The sequence below is a fragment of the Peromyscus leucopus genome, chromosome 6 (genome assembly GCF_004664715.2).
Source record: "Peromyscus leucopus breed LL Stock chromosome 6, UCI_PerLeu_2.1, whole genome shotgun sequence".
NCBI lineage: Eukaryota > Metazoa > Chordata > Mammalia > Rodentia > Cricetidae > Peromyscus > Peromyscus leucopus.
This window is the reverse complement of record NC_051068.1, coordinates 59008064-59024444: the sequence shown is the minus strand read 5'-3', so window position 1 is coordinate 59024444 and position 16381 is coordinate 59008064. Positions and strand designations below refer to the sequence as shown.

The window sequence follows — 16381 nt, the reverse complement described above, 5'->3', positions numbered from 1 at the left end:
AAAATCTACAGCAGACCAGTGCTTTCTTTGCCTGTGGTTTGGTATCATATGCCAGACCTACATCACTGCAGCTTTGGCAGAAAACCATTCAGGGCAGAAAGTTGCTTCTTATGCTCATTGCTGAAAGACAGACTGAAACCTGCTGGAAATTGAAGCAGCAAGATGGAAATTCTTGCGTTACTACTGTTGCAAGATATGAGACTGGTAAACGGGCTCTCTACTAAGCATGTCATACGGTCACAAAGCTCCCACAACCGTACTCACCATTGGAAGTACAAGGGGCACAGTCTCTGTGGAAAGCTGACCTTCCAAAGCCAATGCATCCATCCAGCTTTATGCATCTAGAAAGTGCCAGATAGTTTAGAAAATGAAGTATTTGTTTTTCAGCAATGGCAGAGGATATCGCCTTAGAAAATTGACTGTGGAAAGGCTATTCTAACTGTATAGCAGTTCGTTCAGTTGTTCATTGGGTATGGTTAATTTCACTGCTTGGATTTTTTTTTGTAGGTTCTTAATAAGAAAGGTTTTTTTTTTGTTTTAGTTTTTGTTTTTTGTTTTTTGTTTTTCAAGACAGGGTTTCTCTGTGTAGCTTTGCGCCTTTCCTGGATCTCGCTTTGGAGACCAGGCTGGCCTTGAACTCACAGAGATCCGCCTGGCTCTTCCTCCCGAGTGCTGGGATTAAAGGCGTGCGCCACCACTGCCCGGCTATAAGAAAGTTTTAATAAAAACATAAAACTGAAAGAATATTGACTATGGAGCCAACAGTATTCTCTAGGCATGTGACACTGTAAGAATTCTAGAGGAGACAGATTCAGAATAATGTACTATTGCAAAAAAGAAAATGAAAACAAAATGCCAGGTGTTGATTCAATAGATAAAACCTGAAGGGATCATAGGAGTTGTCTTATAGCAAATTTACTACTTAATCTTAACATTCTTTACTTGATGACTTTTCAGCGATGAACCCTAAAAATAATACAGAATTCTATCCATTCAACTTTTAGTATCTAATTTCAAGAAAGAAGAAAAATGTGAAAGTAAAGCTATAGTAAAGACAAGTTTAGCCTTAGCCTTCTGTCACCTAGAGAAGCCATGTGTCTAAGCCTTCACAACATTTTCAAATTCATTTGTCAGCTCACTCATATATTGCTGTATCCTATCCTTGCCAACATTTACTAGTATAAATTCACAGACATTTGTTGTATACTGATTTTGTACATCATGAGTTTGAATAAGTTATAAGAAGGCTGCCAAGTTTTAGGTGCAAAATATCTGGGACTCTTCGCTAAGAATAACCAAGTAGAAGGGGATGTATGGAAAAGTTAGGGTTGTACTGTGTGAACAGGAAGATCCATTCAAAAATAGCAGCTTTACCCATCTGCTGGGTAGGATGATAGAAATTCTGGTATCTGCTGCTATTGTCTACTCACATTCCACATGCTCCAGCATGGTGGGCTAAGAGTAATCATATTTTTCCCATGGTGGCAAACATCCTAGTGAATGACTGGAAGATACTGTGTGGCCTTTTATGACTTAAATTTCCACAGCACACAGAGGCATCCCCACCTATTCTATTGTTCAGAGCAATCACTTCTCTGCTGAGGGGAGGGAGCACAGACCCCAAATCTGAAGCAGATGACTATGGATATTCTGTAGTTGTGCTTTAAAAGCTTCAAGGCATCTCACGTTAGATCTCGTCTCTATACTAGCATTTTTAGAGAAGAAATGTGTTTTTCTTTTCCAATATTTTGGTAAGAGAGTTCACAACATCACAGTAAATATTAAAAACATCTAGATTATTAGCAATAAGGCCACAATTGCCTCATGAATTATTTTTATATGTCAGATCCATATCAGGAGATTAAGGGTAGGGTTTTTGTTAGTTGTCTCAATGTCGTTGTTCTTATTTTTGTGGCTAGGAGAATTATTTATAGTTAGCCTTAAAGATAATTACCAGGGTAATAACAGGTTAGCCTTAGTGACCTGTGAAGTGAGACATTAAATAGGTCTTTCATTGTCTATTCATGGGCAGTCCTGTGAAATACTTGATGGAATTAGGGAGTCACAGTGAACCAAACAGAGCTGAGTGGGGAGTGCTTTTAGCAGACAGAAAAATGTGAGTATGTATGAAGAGATGCACATTGTGATTTAGACATCACCTCATTTAATTTGGTGGACAACATTTGAACACTGGCCCAGGTCCCCGGGAGTCTGGATTTGGAGTCTTGGATGCAGCAATCAGACTTCCCTTACTTCTCATCTGGTTTCCTCATGAAGAAGTAAAAAGCTATTCCCCTGATGGATTTTTGTTTTGGTTTGTTTTTGAATTTGTTTGTTTTTCTTTCTAACTCTGTGCTGCTGTCTAGTGCAGTCACATGTTGGTATCAGCCATGAACTCCCTCCTCCTCACTGCTGTCCTCATCCTCACTCACTCAGGAAAACTGTGAGTGGACTATGGGTAGAGAACTGAGGATTGGACTTCACAGTGAAAGTCAATATGTGTCAGGAAAGACGGAAATCCCTATCAGGAACCTTCCTTGCCTACGCGCCCAGGAGATGAAATAAGCCACGCCAAAACAATCCTCCAACCAAGGGCTTCCCTATTATAAGGTTCCCTTCAAGAGTTACTGAGGTCTCCCATGGGGAGTCAGCAGAGCCCAGCTCATGGGATATCTCAATAACTCTTGAATGTGGGGATGTGGGGTGGCTTGGGAAGGAGGGCTGGGTTGTGGGAGGAGGGAAAAGGGGGAGCTGTGGATAGCATGAGGGGTGAGTAGAAAATTTCTTAATAAAGAAAAATAAAATAAAGTGGGAAAAAAGAGTTACTGAGAGATGAAATTCTCTTTGCCTTTCATTATTTCACTCACTTTTCCCAATGGAAAGAATCCATTCAGACATGCTGCTCATTTTATGTTACGGATGAACTTTTGTTCTTGAACTTGAGGTAAATATAAGATTGAGGACTGGAGAAGGAGAGGGAGGGAGAGCTATGTGGGAGGAACATGTGAGGCTCTGGCCATATCTATGAGGAGAATACACTTACATATTATTTATGAAATAAAACCATAAAATGTTATGGTAAACTTATCATTTAAAAAATCCTAATATCAATATACAGAGAGAACCTGGAGCAAGGGACTGTGCCCAAGAGAACACAGCCTCCTCTTTAATACAGTTGTGTTAAGGTTGTATTTATGGCTGATTCAATTGTACAGTTGTTAGGTATGCAAAACCATACTATCCTAAGGATGAAAAAAAAAACTAGGTACAGCAGACAGCTAGGTTTTGCTTCTTAGTGTAGACTTCCGGCTTTAAGAATCATGCACCTCTCTGTTTTGTAGATGAAGAAATAAGCAGGGGAAAAAAGGGTACAGAAAGCAGATTTTCAGAAGGCTGCTCTCCTAATGCTCTGGTCTGAAAATGATAAATAATTGGTGCTATGACGTCTTGAAAGATTCTAGGACATTTCTACCAAATGCCAAAGTTAGCTGTAAAACTAAGAAAAACTTGAGCTGGAAAGATGGGTCAGCAGATATGTAAAGACACTGTGAAAGCTTGTTGAGTTCTCTGCTCAGCAAAGGCAGGAGGAGAGAACCCACTCTACAGAGCTGCTCTGACCTCCACAACTTGCTGTACCACACTCCCTTCCCATCACATTTTTTTTGAGGTAGAATTTCTTTATGTAGCCCTGGTTGTCCTGGCACTCACTGTGTAAATCAGACTGGTCTCAAACCACAGAGTTCTACCTGCCTCTGCTCTGCCTCTGCCTCTACCTCCAGAGAGTTGGCATTGAAGGCAGGAGCCACCACACCTGAAGAATAAATACATGTTTTAAAATAAAACATAGAGTCTTTTAATTGCAAGCAATATATCAGATAACCGAGTCTTTGGCCTTTTTTTTTTTTAGAGGACATATAGCTAATAAAACTTTTCAAGTGACCAGCTAGATACAGAATCTGAAAATGATGAGCATAGTATGATATTGTTATCATCTGTTACATGCTTGTAGCAGTCAGTTAAGAATGTGGGTACCCTCTCACTTCATCAAGGACCTGAATCTTTTAGAGTAGCCCATTTAAAAGTATATCATCCGAATTCCAGCATTTGGAGGTGGAGGCAAGATTCAAAACTATCCTCTGCTATATAGCCAGTTCATGGACAGCCTGGACCATGTGAGACTTGGGCTCAAAATAAAGAGAAAATATTTCATCCAAAGGCTCCTCTGACGGTTCATAATTTCTAAGCTCCATTACAGACTGTGTCTTCCATTTAGATATTGCCTTAAGTTTCATGTTGTGGGAATCTGGATTTTAGGTTCCTGAGTCTAGACTGTATAGATTGTAACTACAGGGATCTGGGTCCCTGACACTCTATAATTTTCTCTATCCTCTGTCATTTCCACTTCAATATTATAATTCCTTTTCCTCAGCTGCTAATCATTTAAATGAAGGACTAGTGTTTGGCATAAAATTACTGTAAAACAAAATGCTTTGTTTTAGATCCCATCGCTTTTTATTTTGAAATTGGAGTCTGACTAGCTTGCCCAAGCTGAGCTGAAACTCCAGAATTCAGAGTTCATCCTGCTTGAGCCTTCTGAGTATCCGGAGCTACAGGTGGCCCTTCTTTGTCCTTGTTTCAAGAGTTTCCTGCTACAGTCTAAAAAGGATGTCTTTCTCTCATTTAAAGGACAGAGCAGCTTTGTGTGAGATATCCACAGGTTCTTTGTTATTCTGCTGCAGCGATCCTGGGAGGCTGGAGAACAAGTTTATTCCAGATGTTTAAGACAGGTGCAATAAAACCAAACACCCAAAGAGCAGACTTACCGGGTATGACAGCTGACTCTGCCCTGGGAATGCTGCTTTGCATGAGCCTTAGAGGTGACTCGCGGGAAGATGGGAATGTGATGTAGTTAGTCACAGAGGTTAGAAACATCTAGACAAGACAGTCAAACAATCCTGACAAGCAGGAAGTGACCTGGAGCGCTGCTATTTTGCTTTCAGATGCGAATTGGACTGCATTCTGGGTCAGTGTTTGCTGGAGTTGTTGGCGTAAAAATGCCCCGCTACTGCCTATTTGGAAACAATGTCACTCTGGCTAACAAATTTGAGTCCTGCAGTGTGCCACGGAAAATCAATGTCAGCCCCACAACATACAGGTACCAATGGCATGGTTTCCACTTTGACGCGGTTGTCCTTTTTATCTGTCTCCCACACCTGTTTTACTTGCACTGGAAATCTTACAGGAAAATGAAATGAAATTACTTTTAGAATTCTTACTTTAACTTGCTTTAAGGCTTTCACTACCCTTGGGAGATAATTTCAGCATTAATTCTTAGCGGATATCAGATCTTATTCTGTAATTTTTCATTCAAAATGTCTGTTTGCCTTCCTAGTATGCCAGTGGGTATGCTAACACCAACTGGTACCCGGCAGTACAGTTCCAGCAGGAGCTACCCAGAGTTAACAGAGTCACAACATTTTATAGGAGTCAGTGCTCAACAAAACTGACGAAGATCAGACACCAGTCACACCCTAGGAGTGCTCGGACTGGAGCACTTTGGGACAGATAATATGAGGGTTTCCCTGACCCCTTCAAGTTAGCCCTTCTAGACTTAAATCAGATTCAGGTAAGTATTGCCCAAGCAATCCTGGATGCCTTATTTGTGAAGAAGACAAATCAGAATCAGCCAAATGAAAAAGCATAGAGGGTGAGGCCTGACTGGGGTCCAAATGCTTCTCCTCATGTAATCCGGACAGATACATTACTGGCTCTTGCCACACCAGTGGAGTCATAACCAGGAGGCTCTGCTCTTTCAAGGGTTAATGCCTGCATTCCCGGCTTCCTTTATTGAGGGAGAATGGACTGTCTCATAGGCCGTGGTTAATAAAACACAGTTTCCAGTCTGCTACCCCAGCTCTCTACTAACCTGGAAGATGTTTCTGGAAGCCTGGCCCCACTCTGAGTCATCTCATTAACATAAACCAGGTTGGACCCAAAGGGTTCATAAAAAAAACAACAGTAACTCTGTAATTCAGGAAATTTCCCAGGATTTGAGGGTCACTCCTGACAACCAAGAATAAGGGGTAAATCCCCTGCTTCAGAACCATAGGGACAAAAGGGTGGTCAGCAAAGGAAACCTGCCAGATCATTAAACAATGAGGACCAGCAGCAAATGGTGACATTGTAACGCAGAAGCCAAGTGTCAAGACCAAAAGGAACTCTTAGTGTGAGTGGTGAGCTGTGGCACAGGCCTCAAATGCCAGCTGATTAGGAGGCTGAAGCAGGATGAGATCAAGTTCAATGCTAGTTTGAACTACAGTGAGTTCAAAGCTAGCCTGGGAAATTTACAAGACTGTCTCAAAATGGAAACATAAAGGAGGAGTCTGGAGAGGTGATTCAGCAGTTAAGAGCAGTTACTGCTCATCCAGAGGACTCAGGTTCAGTACCTAGCACCCACAAGGTAGCTTATTACCTTTTGTAACTCCAGATGATCCAGCACCCTCTTTTGGCCTCAAGGGGAACCAGGCACATACACAATGTATCATACATGGAGACAAAACACCCATGCACATAAAATATGAATAAAGGGAAACCCCAAAGTAACAGAAAGTGTTCCAGATCCCTAAAGATCACAAGAATATCGTACTACTTAATCTTATAAAAACATAAAAGCTTCCATATCGCCAAATAAGTCTCTTGCTGTTCCCTTATATTTATGCTCCTTTATACAAACAGGAGTTCCAACATGTGCTGGTAAATCTCCTTCGTGGGCTGGAGACTTTCCTCCATTGACACTGTGCTCACCCAGCCCTGGTGCTGAAGCCCTGGGGTGAGTCCCCACCACTGCATAAACGAAGAGTGGTGTGCGTGCCTGCCTGTAATCCCAGTGCTTAGAAGATGGTGTCGGGAGGTTCAGAAGTCCAAAGTTGGAAGCCAAACCGGGCTACATGAAGCCCTGTCTCTAATAAGCCCTCCCACCCAAGAGCGCACTTTAGACCTACCTTTATGGAACTAATTTCAAAAATCCACTAATATTTCAAAAAGTAATTTTCATATCATTTTTTATCATTTTCCCTTTTTTTCACAGCTTCTTGTCATGTTTTCCTCTCAATTGCAAGTAAATGGACAATGATTTATCATTTTAACTTAGGAAACCCTTTTCAATCACATTAAAATGATATGTTTGCTATTATTAAAACTTAGAGTTTTTGTTTATGAATTCATTGTTATATAAATCACATCATCCCCAATATTATATAATTAACTTTCCTTTTAATGTGAGTCAAATGTGTGAGTAAGCAGAATTTCTATTATTTTGGTTCTTTGTAGCATTTTTTTTGTGTGGGGGGGACTGTCTATTGACTCATGGGAATCCTTTTGTCAGTCATACCTAATATGACTACTGTAGTAATATCTGTTTACTTCTGTTGTCTTCTTGTCCTGAATTGCCAAATGTTTCTGTCGGCATTAACTTTTCATTTTATTTTAATTTTTTTTTTCAGGTTACTCAAAGACTGCCCTGGTTTTGTATTCACCCCGAGATCAAGGGAGGAGCTTCCACCAAACTTCCCTAGTGACATTCCTGGAATCTGTCATTTTCTGGACGCTTATCATCAACAAGGGCCTAGTTCTCAACCGTGGTTCCAGCAGAGAGATGAGGAGGATGGGAACGCCAACTTCTTAGGCAAAGCATCAGGAGTAGATTAGTGAGACCCATGCTTCTGTGTTTGACTCCGCTGAGGACTTGCAGAACCTCTGGAATGACTTTAGGATTACAGAAGATGAAAAGCAGTGTTAAAGGTTCAGGACAAAGTCCTTGTCTCCTCTGCCTCCCGTTTAACATGACACACACACACACACACAAAAGTATTCACTTCAACTCTTCAACCTTCTTTTATTTAAGAAACAAACAAACCTCAAAAGTGACTTTTGGGGACATGGTTTTGTTCTAGAACAATCACTACCTGCACTCAAAATCCAGCACATTGTACATATCCCAGGCAATTGTAGTCAAGTGCAACTGTATAAAGCAATGGATTCTTCTGCAGCCTGTGCCCAGTGCAACGCTGTGGTTATTAAAGTGTGTTTGTGATAGTGTCGCCTTTAAAGTCTCTGAGCATAAATGACAGTGTTTAATTCTATAAGAGCTTCTGGACTTTCAGCTCTGCCTCTGATTAGATTTCCTCATTTAACCACAGTGTATGTAACACAATAGGCCCGCCCCTTCCTTTCAGCTATATCTTTGTGTGTGTGTGTATTTGTGTATGTGTTTTCTTTTCTTTTCTTTCCCCTTTTTCTTCCTTCCCTCCTTCTTTCCCTTCCTTTCTTCCTTCCTTCCCTTCCTTTCTTCCTTCCTTTCCCTCCTTTCTTCCTTTCCTTCCTTCCTTCTTTTTTTTAGAAAATAAGCAATTAGACATTAGATTAAAATGTAGTATGAAATAGTTCTGCAATTATTAAAGAATATTTTCATGTTTGACACTAAAAATATTCTCTGTAACACAATATGTCATAAAACAAACGCTTTTTTGTTTTGATTCCATATGTGATAAAGCCTGTTTTACTTACTAATGAAAATTTACTTCCTATTAATCCATGTAAAAGATACTAACTGCAAACATTTCAGAATAAAAAGACTTACAGCCGGAGTTAAAATATAATACTATTCTAATTCAATTAGAGCAATGTGACATGCGATTAAAGTTTGCATACAGAGAGTCTGCAGTAGATCACAGTGGTAAAGTGTTCTCACACACACATGTCCAAATGATCCTCTACTGCCATGTTGAGCCATGAAACCCAAGGGGAGAAGTTTTAGCTTCGAAGTAGAGAATGGGTCTTATTTTAATCTTTTTTTTTGATAGCTTCTTAAATATTTCTGCTGACCATTTTAGAATATGTGTTAAGAATCAAGTTTTGTATTATTTGGTGTATATCTGTGAAGTGTTTATTCTAGTTAAAATATCTTAATGGCATTTTCTAAAGAAAGCACTAATACCGATGGAGGAACCCTTACTGTGGTTTCATTGTGGGAATTTGTATATGTTTTTCTAGAGTCTGAACTAATTTCCTGCCCCTCCCATGCCTTTCTTCCCCTCTCATTGCACATGGATGTGTGATTCTGGGGATTGAACACAGAGCTTGTGCATGCTAGGCAAGTGCTCTGTTCCTGAGTGACTCCATCACCATGGAGCTTGGATTTTATTGCTAATGATGTCAGTTTATATTCTCCACAGTTTTAAGTCCCAGTGTTCAATTTGGTAAAAGGATATGACTTTAAAACAGATGCACAGTTGGGTTTTTGAACTGGTATTAGCAGCACTCTAGATGTTCTGACTTTTTGTGAAAGGATTTGAAAAGAAAATCAGTTTAAAAGTCCTTTACTACCTCCACTAGTCTCCAGGCATCGGGAGTAATAGTCATCACTTGCCTGGCTCTAGTTTCCCAGGGGTACGACTAAAGCACTCCAGTGGATTTCTTTAAAGGTTGGTAGTGTCTTATTAAACACTCACTCATTTGCTCTTTCTGGAATTAAAATTCATTACAAGGAAAGTAATAGGAATTACAGGCAATTAGAAGCATCAAACAGGACATCATTCTCATCACCTGTGTATTTAGGAAGTTGCTATGTTAGTAATAATCTGATTCAGAAGCTTGTACATTAATTAGAATTCCACACTGCCTTTTAGGGATGGAGACAGAGCTCAGTGGCAGAGCAACCGCCTAGCATGTATGCTGTCCTGAGTTCCAACCCAAGCGGTGGGAAGAAACTCTGTGTATCTCTCATGTGCATATGATATACAATCACTCTCACCTCTGCCACCTGTGAATACCTGGAGCAAATGGAGGGGTTTACTGTATATAATCCAAGTAAAAGATGTATGGAAGCTCCATGTATGATTCCTGTAACTTTTCTATTATTTTGGCATTTTATCTAAATAAAAATTATCTATGAAAAATTATTTTCCTGAAGCAACTCTCTCTTAGAGTTTCCCTAGACCTGCTTGTGAGGAGCCATTAACTGCAGAAAAAGAAAAGCCATTGCCTTCTGCTCTGCAACAGTGTTAGAAGCATGAGACAAGGGGCATGCTAAGCCTTAAAGAATGTGGATGAGAGATGATGTGTGTTTTTCAAAGACTGTTTCAGGAAACAAACGAGTGGATGACAATGAATATTTGTGTGCACAGGTGACTGCATGAACAGTTGCTTCTATCTTAGTGGAAAACAGTTCATGTTATTCCTGGGGGATTTTGCCAGAAGAATGAACAAAATAACTGAGTCAATGAAGTGCTGCTGGCAAGTGTGATAATGTCTGTTCAATCCCAAGATTGGAACCAAGTGTTTGTGTCATAGCTGGGAAGTGACAGGGAGTAAAAAGAGGAAAGGGAAGGGAATCACTGCCCTCTCAGGCATGCCTTCAATTGCTAACAGATCTCCCACTACCCCCCATCTGTTGATGTTGTCACCACCTGCCAAGAGTGCCAAGCTGGGAAAGAAACCTTTAACACACAGGCCTTTGGGGAACAGTCACACGGCTTTAAACGACTGCAACTTCCTACTGTTCATTGAACTGTGAAACAGATGTAACTTCAACTATTCACACACTTTGGTGATAACATCCTTTATGGGAGTTGGACAGTGACATAGAGAATTAAATGGTGGAAGGACCAACACACGGTACCTGTGAGGGCTGCAGAAGCAATCATTAGCATCTTCTCCCAAACAGAAACTACTGGGCAGAGATGAGGGGAAGGGCAATCCACTTGACCCGGTACAAGCAAACAGCTGGGGAGGCTTTAGCTCACTTTATTATGAAAAAAAAAAATACCAATCAGTCACTTCCAACCATGATTTATAGTGTCAGAACATAACGTACAGCCTTTGGCTGGGAGGCTTTTCCGGTCCTGGAAAGTCTTTGTGTCTTTTAGAGAGATGGGGAAGAATCACACTTGCCGTAGAAGCAATCAGTCCCTTGTAGGCCTTGTTGTATCCAGTTTCCTTCTCTTAGAAAGTCAGCATCTGGGTTTGTGATGGTGGTGTTCCCTTTAAATGTTTCCTTCATTACACCAAGGATGTGACTCATCTGATATTTTGATCTGAGACCACTTCAAATGCTGTGCATGTTATTAATCTTTGTATTTTCTAGCCACATGTGCATCTATTGTGAGCAGTCCACATGGCCCACATAACTTTTGCTTAAATCTTTACTTACTTGTTCGTGTCCAGTTCTTCAAATTTGATGTTCCTATAAGAAAATAGAAAAGTCTTCATAAATGGACAGATTTTTTTTTTTTTAATTCGAAAACTTAAGTAAAAGGAAAAATGTGATAATCTCAAAACCACATTTCTTCCATTATCAGGGCAGATTCGTTGCCATCATAATTAAATTACTTTCATGATGAGTTACTGTGTTAGTCTTAAATATAGCAGTTAAAATCAAGACAAAATTTAAATGGCAGATGTAAGACTTAATCTAAGATATTCCTTAAAAAGACCGCAGAGAGAAGTGTTTTCAAGCTTTTAAATTTTTTTAAACACATGATGCCAGAAAAAGAAATTGTAAGCGAATCTCACGGAGTTTGAAGAAAATTGCTTAGCAGAAAATGTCTGCATGGTACCCAAGTCCTAAAAAGTCTGCTAAGATGTTTGTTTACTCTGAAATGCTGCCAAGCCCTTCTCTATGGTAGAAAGAATTATGAGGTAACTTCAGAATAAATTAAAACAAAACAAAGCAAAAAACTTCACTATAATAGAAACTGAGCAGAACAATGTGCTGGGCAATCCACATGGTAGAAGAAGAAAAAAATGAAGCTCATTGGAAAGTTATGGTGACAGTGCTTGTGGGTCCTGCGCCTTTATAAATATTTTATTAATATGATATGATATGATATGATATGATATAACACAAATGCTGTAGTAATTGCAGTGACTAAGGCAGTGTTCTAGGAAGTGTTTATTCACAACAGCTACCCATAATTCCCAAATATGCAGTTACTAATTTTGGAACTTATTGGTCCCAAATCCTTGGCCAATACAGAGAGACACATTTATGTTGAAGCTGCCCACTATGAGAAGAAACCAGACATACCAGCCACCTTTGCTAGTTCATTTGAGTTGCAAGTGTACAAGACATATCTGTGTCTAGCAGAATCTGAGACCTCACAATTTCTCCTCTCCTGTCTATATTTCTGTCATTACTCTGCACGGTCACTTGATGAGTCTCTAAGATGTTCCATCTCTTCCCCAGTCATCATTCACACCCCACACCACACTCTTCTAGAACGCTCTGTATATAACATTCTAGGCCTCTACTTACCTGTTCCTCCAAATCCTTTCATGCACCAATTCCAGTCTCTAAATTACTTCTATATTTCAGGTACACTTGAAGTAACTGTCCCAAGACTTGTTTCCTGTCATCATCACAACTAAGGAGGACACAACAAAGAGAAAAAGTTAGTTAGCTCAGTTTAAAAGCTGAGATCAAAGAACATGATGCAGACTGTGCTGTGGCCTCATGGTGAACATGGAATGTTTTTAGGAACAAGAGGACACACAAAAGTTAGGAAGCTCTTTGTAAAATTTTATTGATTTCACATGTATGGGTATTTCATCTGCATGTATGTCTGTACAGCATATATATGTGCCTGATGGCTAGGGAGGGCAGAGAAGGGTGTCAGATTCTGTGGGATGGAGTTACAAATAGTTGTGAGCAGCTAGGACATGACCTTCATAGGAACTGAACCCAGGTCATCCAGCAGAGCACTCAGTGCTCTTATCCACTGGGCAAGCTCTCCAACCCCTAAGATTTCTCTTTTAAAAACATCTCTTTCTAAGAATCAGCTACAGGTTCAATAAGGGCACCATTTGTCTTCCAAAGGCTTCATCCCCAAGCCTTAAGATCTCCCACTTGTCTCTACCTCTTAAGAGTACCATCACCTCTCACATCACCACACTGAGGCCCAAGTGTCCAAAACATGAATCATTTTGAGGTAAACCAAACTACACACCATCTATATCTATTGACCATTCCACTTGGTCAAAAGCATCTGTACCACAGCAGCATCGTGTATTGTCTACTACAGACTATCTTAATCAGCAAAAGGAAAATCGAGGCTGATTGTTGTTCATCGGGTATTTAACATCTCTCTTAATTCCTGAAGTTATCACACTTCCTTTCTGTTCACATTCTACAAGCTCAGACTAAGTGAAATGACCACCTTTACTGTGTAAAATGATAGGAGGAAATGGGAATGATTAGGGTGATCTATACAGTCTGCATATAAATATTTATTGAAAGCTTACTCTTTGCCAGACATTGTTCTACACTTTGTAATTCCCATTATTTCTGACAGTGGTCCATGTTATCATGAAATTGATGAGCTTTGTTCAGACTAGGTTCAGCTGCAGTCAAGATAAAATACATACATATATACATGCTGTCTTACTTATGTACATATATAATATACACATACAATACACACATATGCATACATGTCCATACAATAAAATATTATACATTATACCTCCACAGAGAGAGACAGAAGTTCTTTCTTCTCAAATCAGGCAAACAACTTACATGCTCTATGGTTTGTGTCTGTCAGTTGGTGCACTTATTTCACACAGCATGGAATCCATTAGCTCCAGGGAAAGAAGACACACACCCAAGTGAAGAACAAAATGTATCCTCCTTCTAATTCACTTGAGTTGTTTACAATGAGGGGGGAAGGGCATCTCTGAAGAGGCACACAGAAAAAAATGCTATCTCTTTGCAAAAGCAGGGACATGTCTCTTTCTGACAGATGTAGACAGGGTTGTCACCTATCATTGGCTTCAGCATGAGTTAAGAAGGGACTGTAGGGTTTCCTCCCTCCCCTTCCCATCTGCTTAATGGAGAATGAACCTGCTTATAGACAACCAGCTCTTGAAGTCTGGCTGCCTCACCTACCTAAATGCACACTGAAAGTAACTTCTTTTCAGGAGGAATTTGGCATGCAGAATGGGAGTGTGACCAAGCACACTTTAAGAGGCTCTCATATGCAAGAACTGGAAATACTCTGTAGAATCTTCTTGTAGCTGATCCAGCATACCTAGGAACTAGGAGAACTCACCGAAAGCTCCCTGTGTATTAGATGATATTCACTTTTCATTATTGATGTCGAGTGAGAGGAAGGCAAGAGTGTGAAGGACAGAACATTACATGAAAATTAGACAGTTACCTTACAATTGATCCATTTGCTTGGAAGTCATTGCCAGAAGAGGTATGGCTGTTAAAGCAACCAATTCCTAAAACCCATTACCTACCTCATAATGAAAACCTGAGTGGCTCACAGAAGTCTGCCTTTTAAATCAAATTCTAAAGGAGCTTATAAAATCAGTTCTAGATCTCAGGAGTCCATTTCAGTGTCTCTTACCATGGAGGAGCACTCACCTACTGGATGACAAGCATGTTGGCTGTTGATATTTCCATAACTGTGTGTATTGCCCAGAAACCATTTCAGTATATCCCTCCTTCTTAGATCATGAGTGTATTAAGTGGGGCATGGGACATCAGGCCTCCTTAGATGCTTTCTATCTTGCTTACCTGCTCACAGACTCTGTAGGTTATGATAACGATCATCAAAGGATAGAGTAGAAGAGATAAATATGCCTCCCAATGCCATACCAGACCAACAGAGCTATTCTGGGATAATTAAAGAGTCTGTGCTTAGCTAATTGCTGAACTGTAGGCCTGAAGAGAATAATAGCAGCGGCATCTAGAAAAGGCAATTGACTGCTCGTTTTCTGCATTTATACATGTTTATGTAATCTGTTAAACTTTTAGTGTTACACAGAACAAGCGGCAATTCTCATTTTCATTCACAGGTTTATCTTGGAAACGTGCCTTGTCTCCCCAGGATGATTTCCCGTCCCAGAAAAGACTCCTTACACATGACTGCCCCCTTTCTCCCAACCTTTCACTTCATTATTGGTGTTTGTTCAAACCTAATTCTCAATTCTGGATGAGATATTTTCCTATATTCTTAATGTTCACATGTAATGAGAAAAATAATGAGTTCTAAGGAAACAGACAAGTGGTTTTGATGCTGATAAAAGATGTTTCTCCAGCTTTGAGAAGATGGTGAAGAAAACCTTTAGTTAGACTCTATAATCCACCTACTGTCACAAAGACAGATGTTTTTATAAAGTCCCCAAGTCAAAAAGTAACTATTAAATATTACTGTCTCCTCATAAAATGTCACTCCCTATTGTAATCCACATAGCACATTGACCTGATTTTTTTTATTTTTATGACAATTTTCATTGAGAGAAATAGAATTTATATCCAGTTGATGCTTCTCTCACTGTCTTTTCAGTCTACCAGATGATTTTGTAAGCTACCTAATAATGTTAATAATTTCTAGTTGTTATATTTTACTTGGATTTCTTTTTGTTTAAGTTAGCCACTGTTGGTTTCTGTCTATTGCCATGTAGAACTATCATGGAGAAACCAAAAACTTCTCTGATTATCCTGGAGAGACACACAAACTTTAAGAAACAAAACAAAACAAAATAAACTTTGTTTCTCTATGACAGAAATGGCCTGTGGTAGACCCAAGCTTCTATTGGCGTGGTCCTTTCCTCAGGAAAACACAAGAAGACCAACAAGAGACCAAGAATTTAATATAACCATAGAATTATGTATGGAGAATTTCTGCTGCTATTGACATTTCTGAAAGATTTAGTTTAAATATAATCTGCACACTGGTCTTTGTCAACTTAGACTGCAGCTACAAAATCATATAATCTATAGACACCCTATTTCTCACTAGTCTTAAGGCTGGAAGTCCAAGACCATGCTGGCAGGTTCAGTTCTTGGTAAGGGCCCTCTTCCTGACCCTATGTGCTGCTGGTTTAGGAGATATCCACCATAGGCTCACATTGTGAACATTTGGTTCCCTGACTGGCGGCACTGTTTGGGGAGGTAACAATGTAGTGTATTCTTGCTGGAGGAAATACATCACGGGGGGGGCAGGTTTGTGCTGAGAGTTTATAGCCTTGCCCCACTTTCGGGTCACTCTTCCTGCTGCAAGTTTATGATTGATCTGTCTGCTTCTTGGTCCAGCTGCCTCCTGTCACGCCTCCCCTGCCACTATGAACTCTCACTGCAATCAATCATATAAATTCTTACTTCTATAAATTGTCTTGATTATAATATTTGTCACAGCAACAGAAAAGTAACGAATACACCTGCTTGTTCATGTATCTCTCACACACAGGGAAGAGAGAGCCCAGCCACTCTTGTCTTGTGCAAACTCTTGCTTCTTCTTGTAAGCCCTAATTTTACGCCTTCCTTTTAATCAAATGACCTGCCAAGGGCTGTGGAGATGAGGATGTGGACATTTTG

At 39.9% G+C, this 16381-nt stretch overlaps 1 protein-coding gene across 3 annotated transcripts in view; it reads left to right on the top strand.

Moving 5' to 3' along the window:
* Gucy1a1 (guanylate cyclase 1 soluble subunit alpha 1) overlaps window positions 1-8321 on the top strand; it is a 54946-nt gene extending 46625 nt beyond the window's left edge. For all 3 annotated transcript variants that reach the window (XM_028880134.2, XM_028880133.2, XM_028880135.2), the window contains 2 exons: window positions 5001-5155; window positions 7503-8321. In XM_028880134.2, the coding sequence (XP_028735967.1) occupies window positions 5001-5155; window positions 7503-7707 (360 nt within the window). In that variant the 3' untranslated portion in view covers window positions 7708-8321. The remainder of the gene's footprint in view (window positions 1-5000; window positions 5156-7502) is intronic.
* Window positions 8322-16381: the final 8060 nt, after the last annotated feature.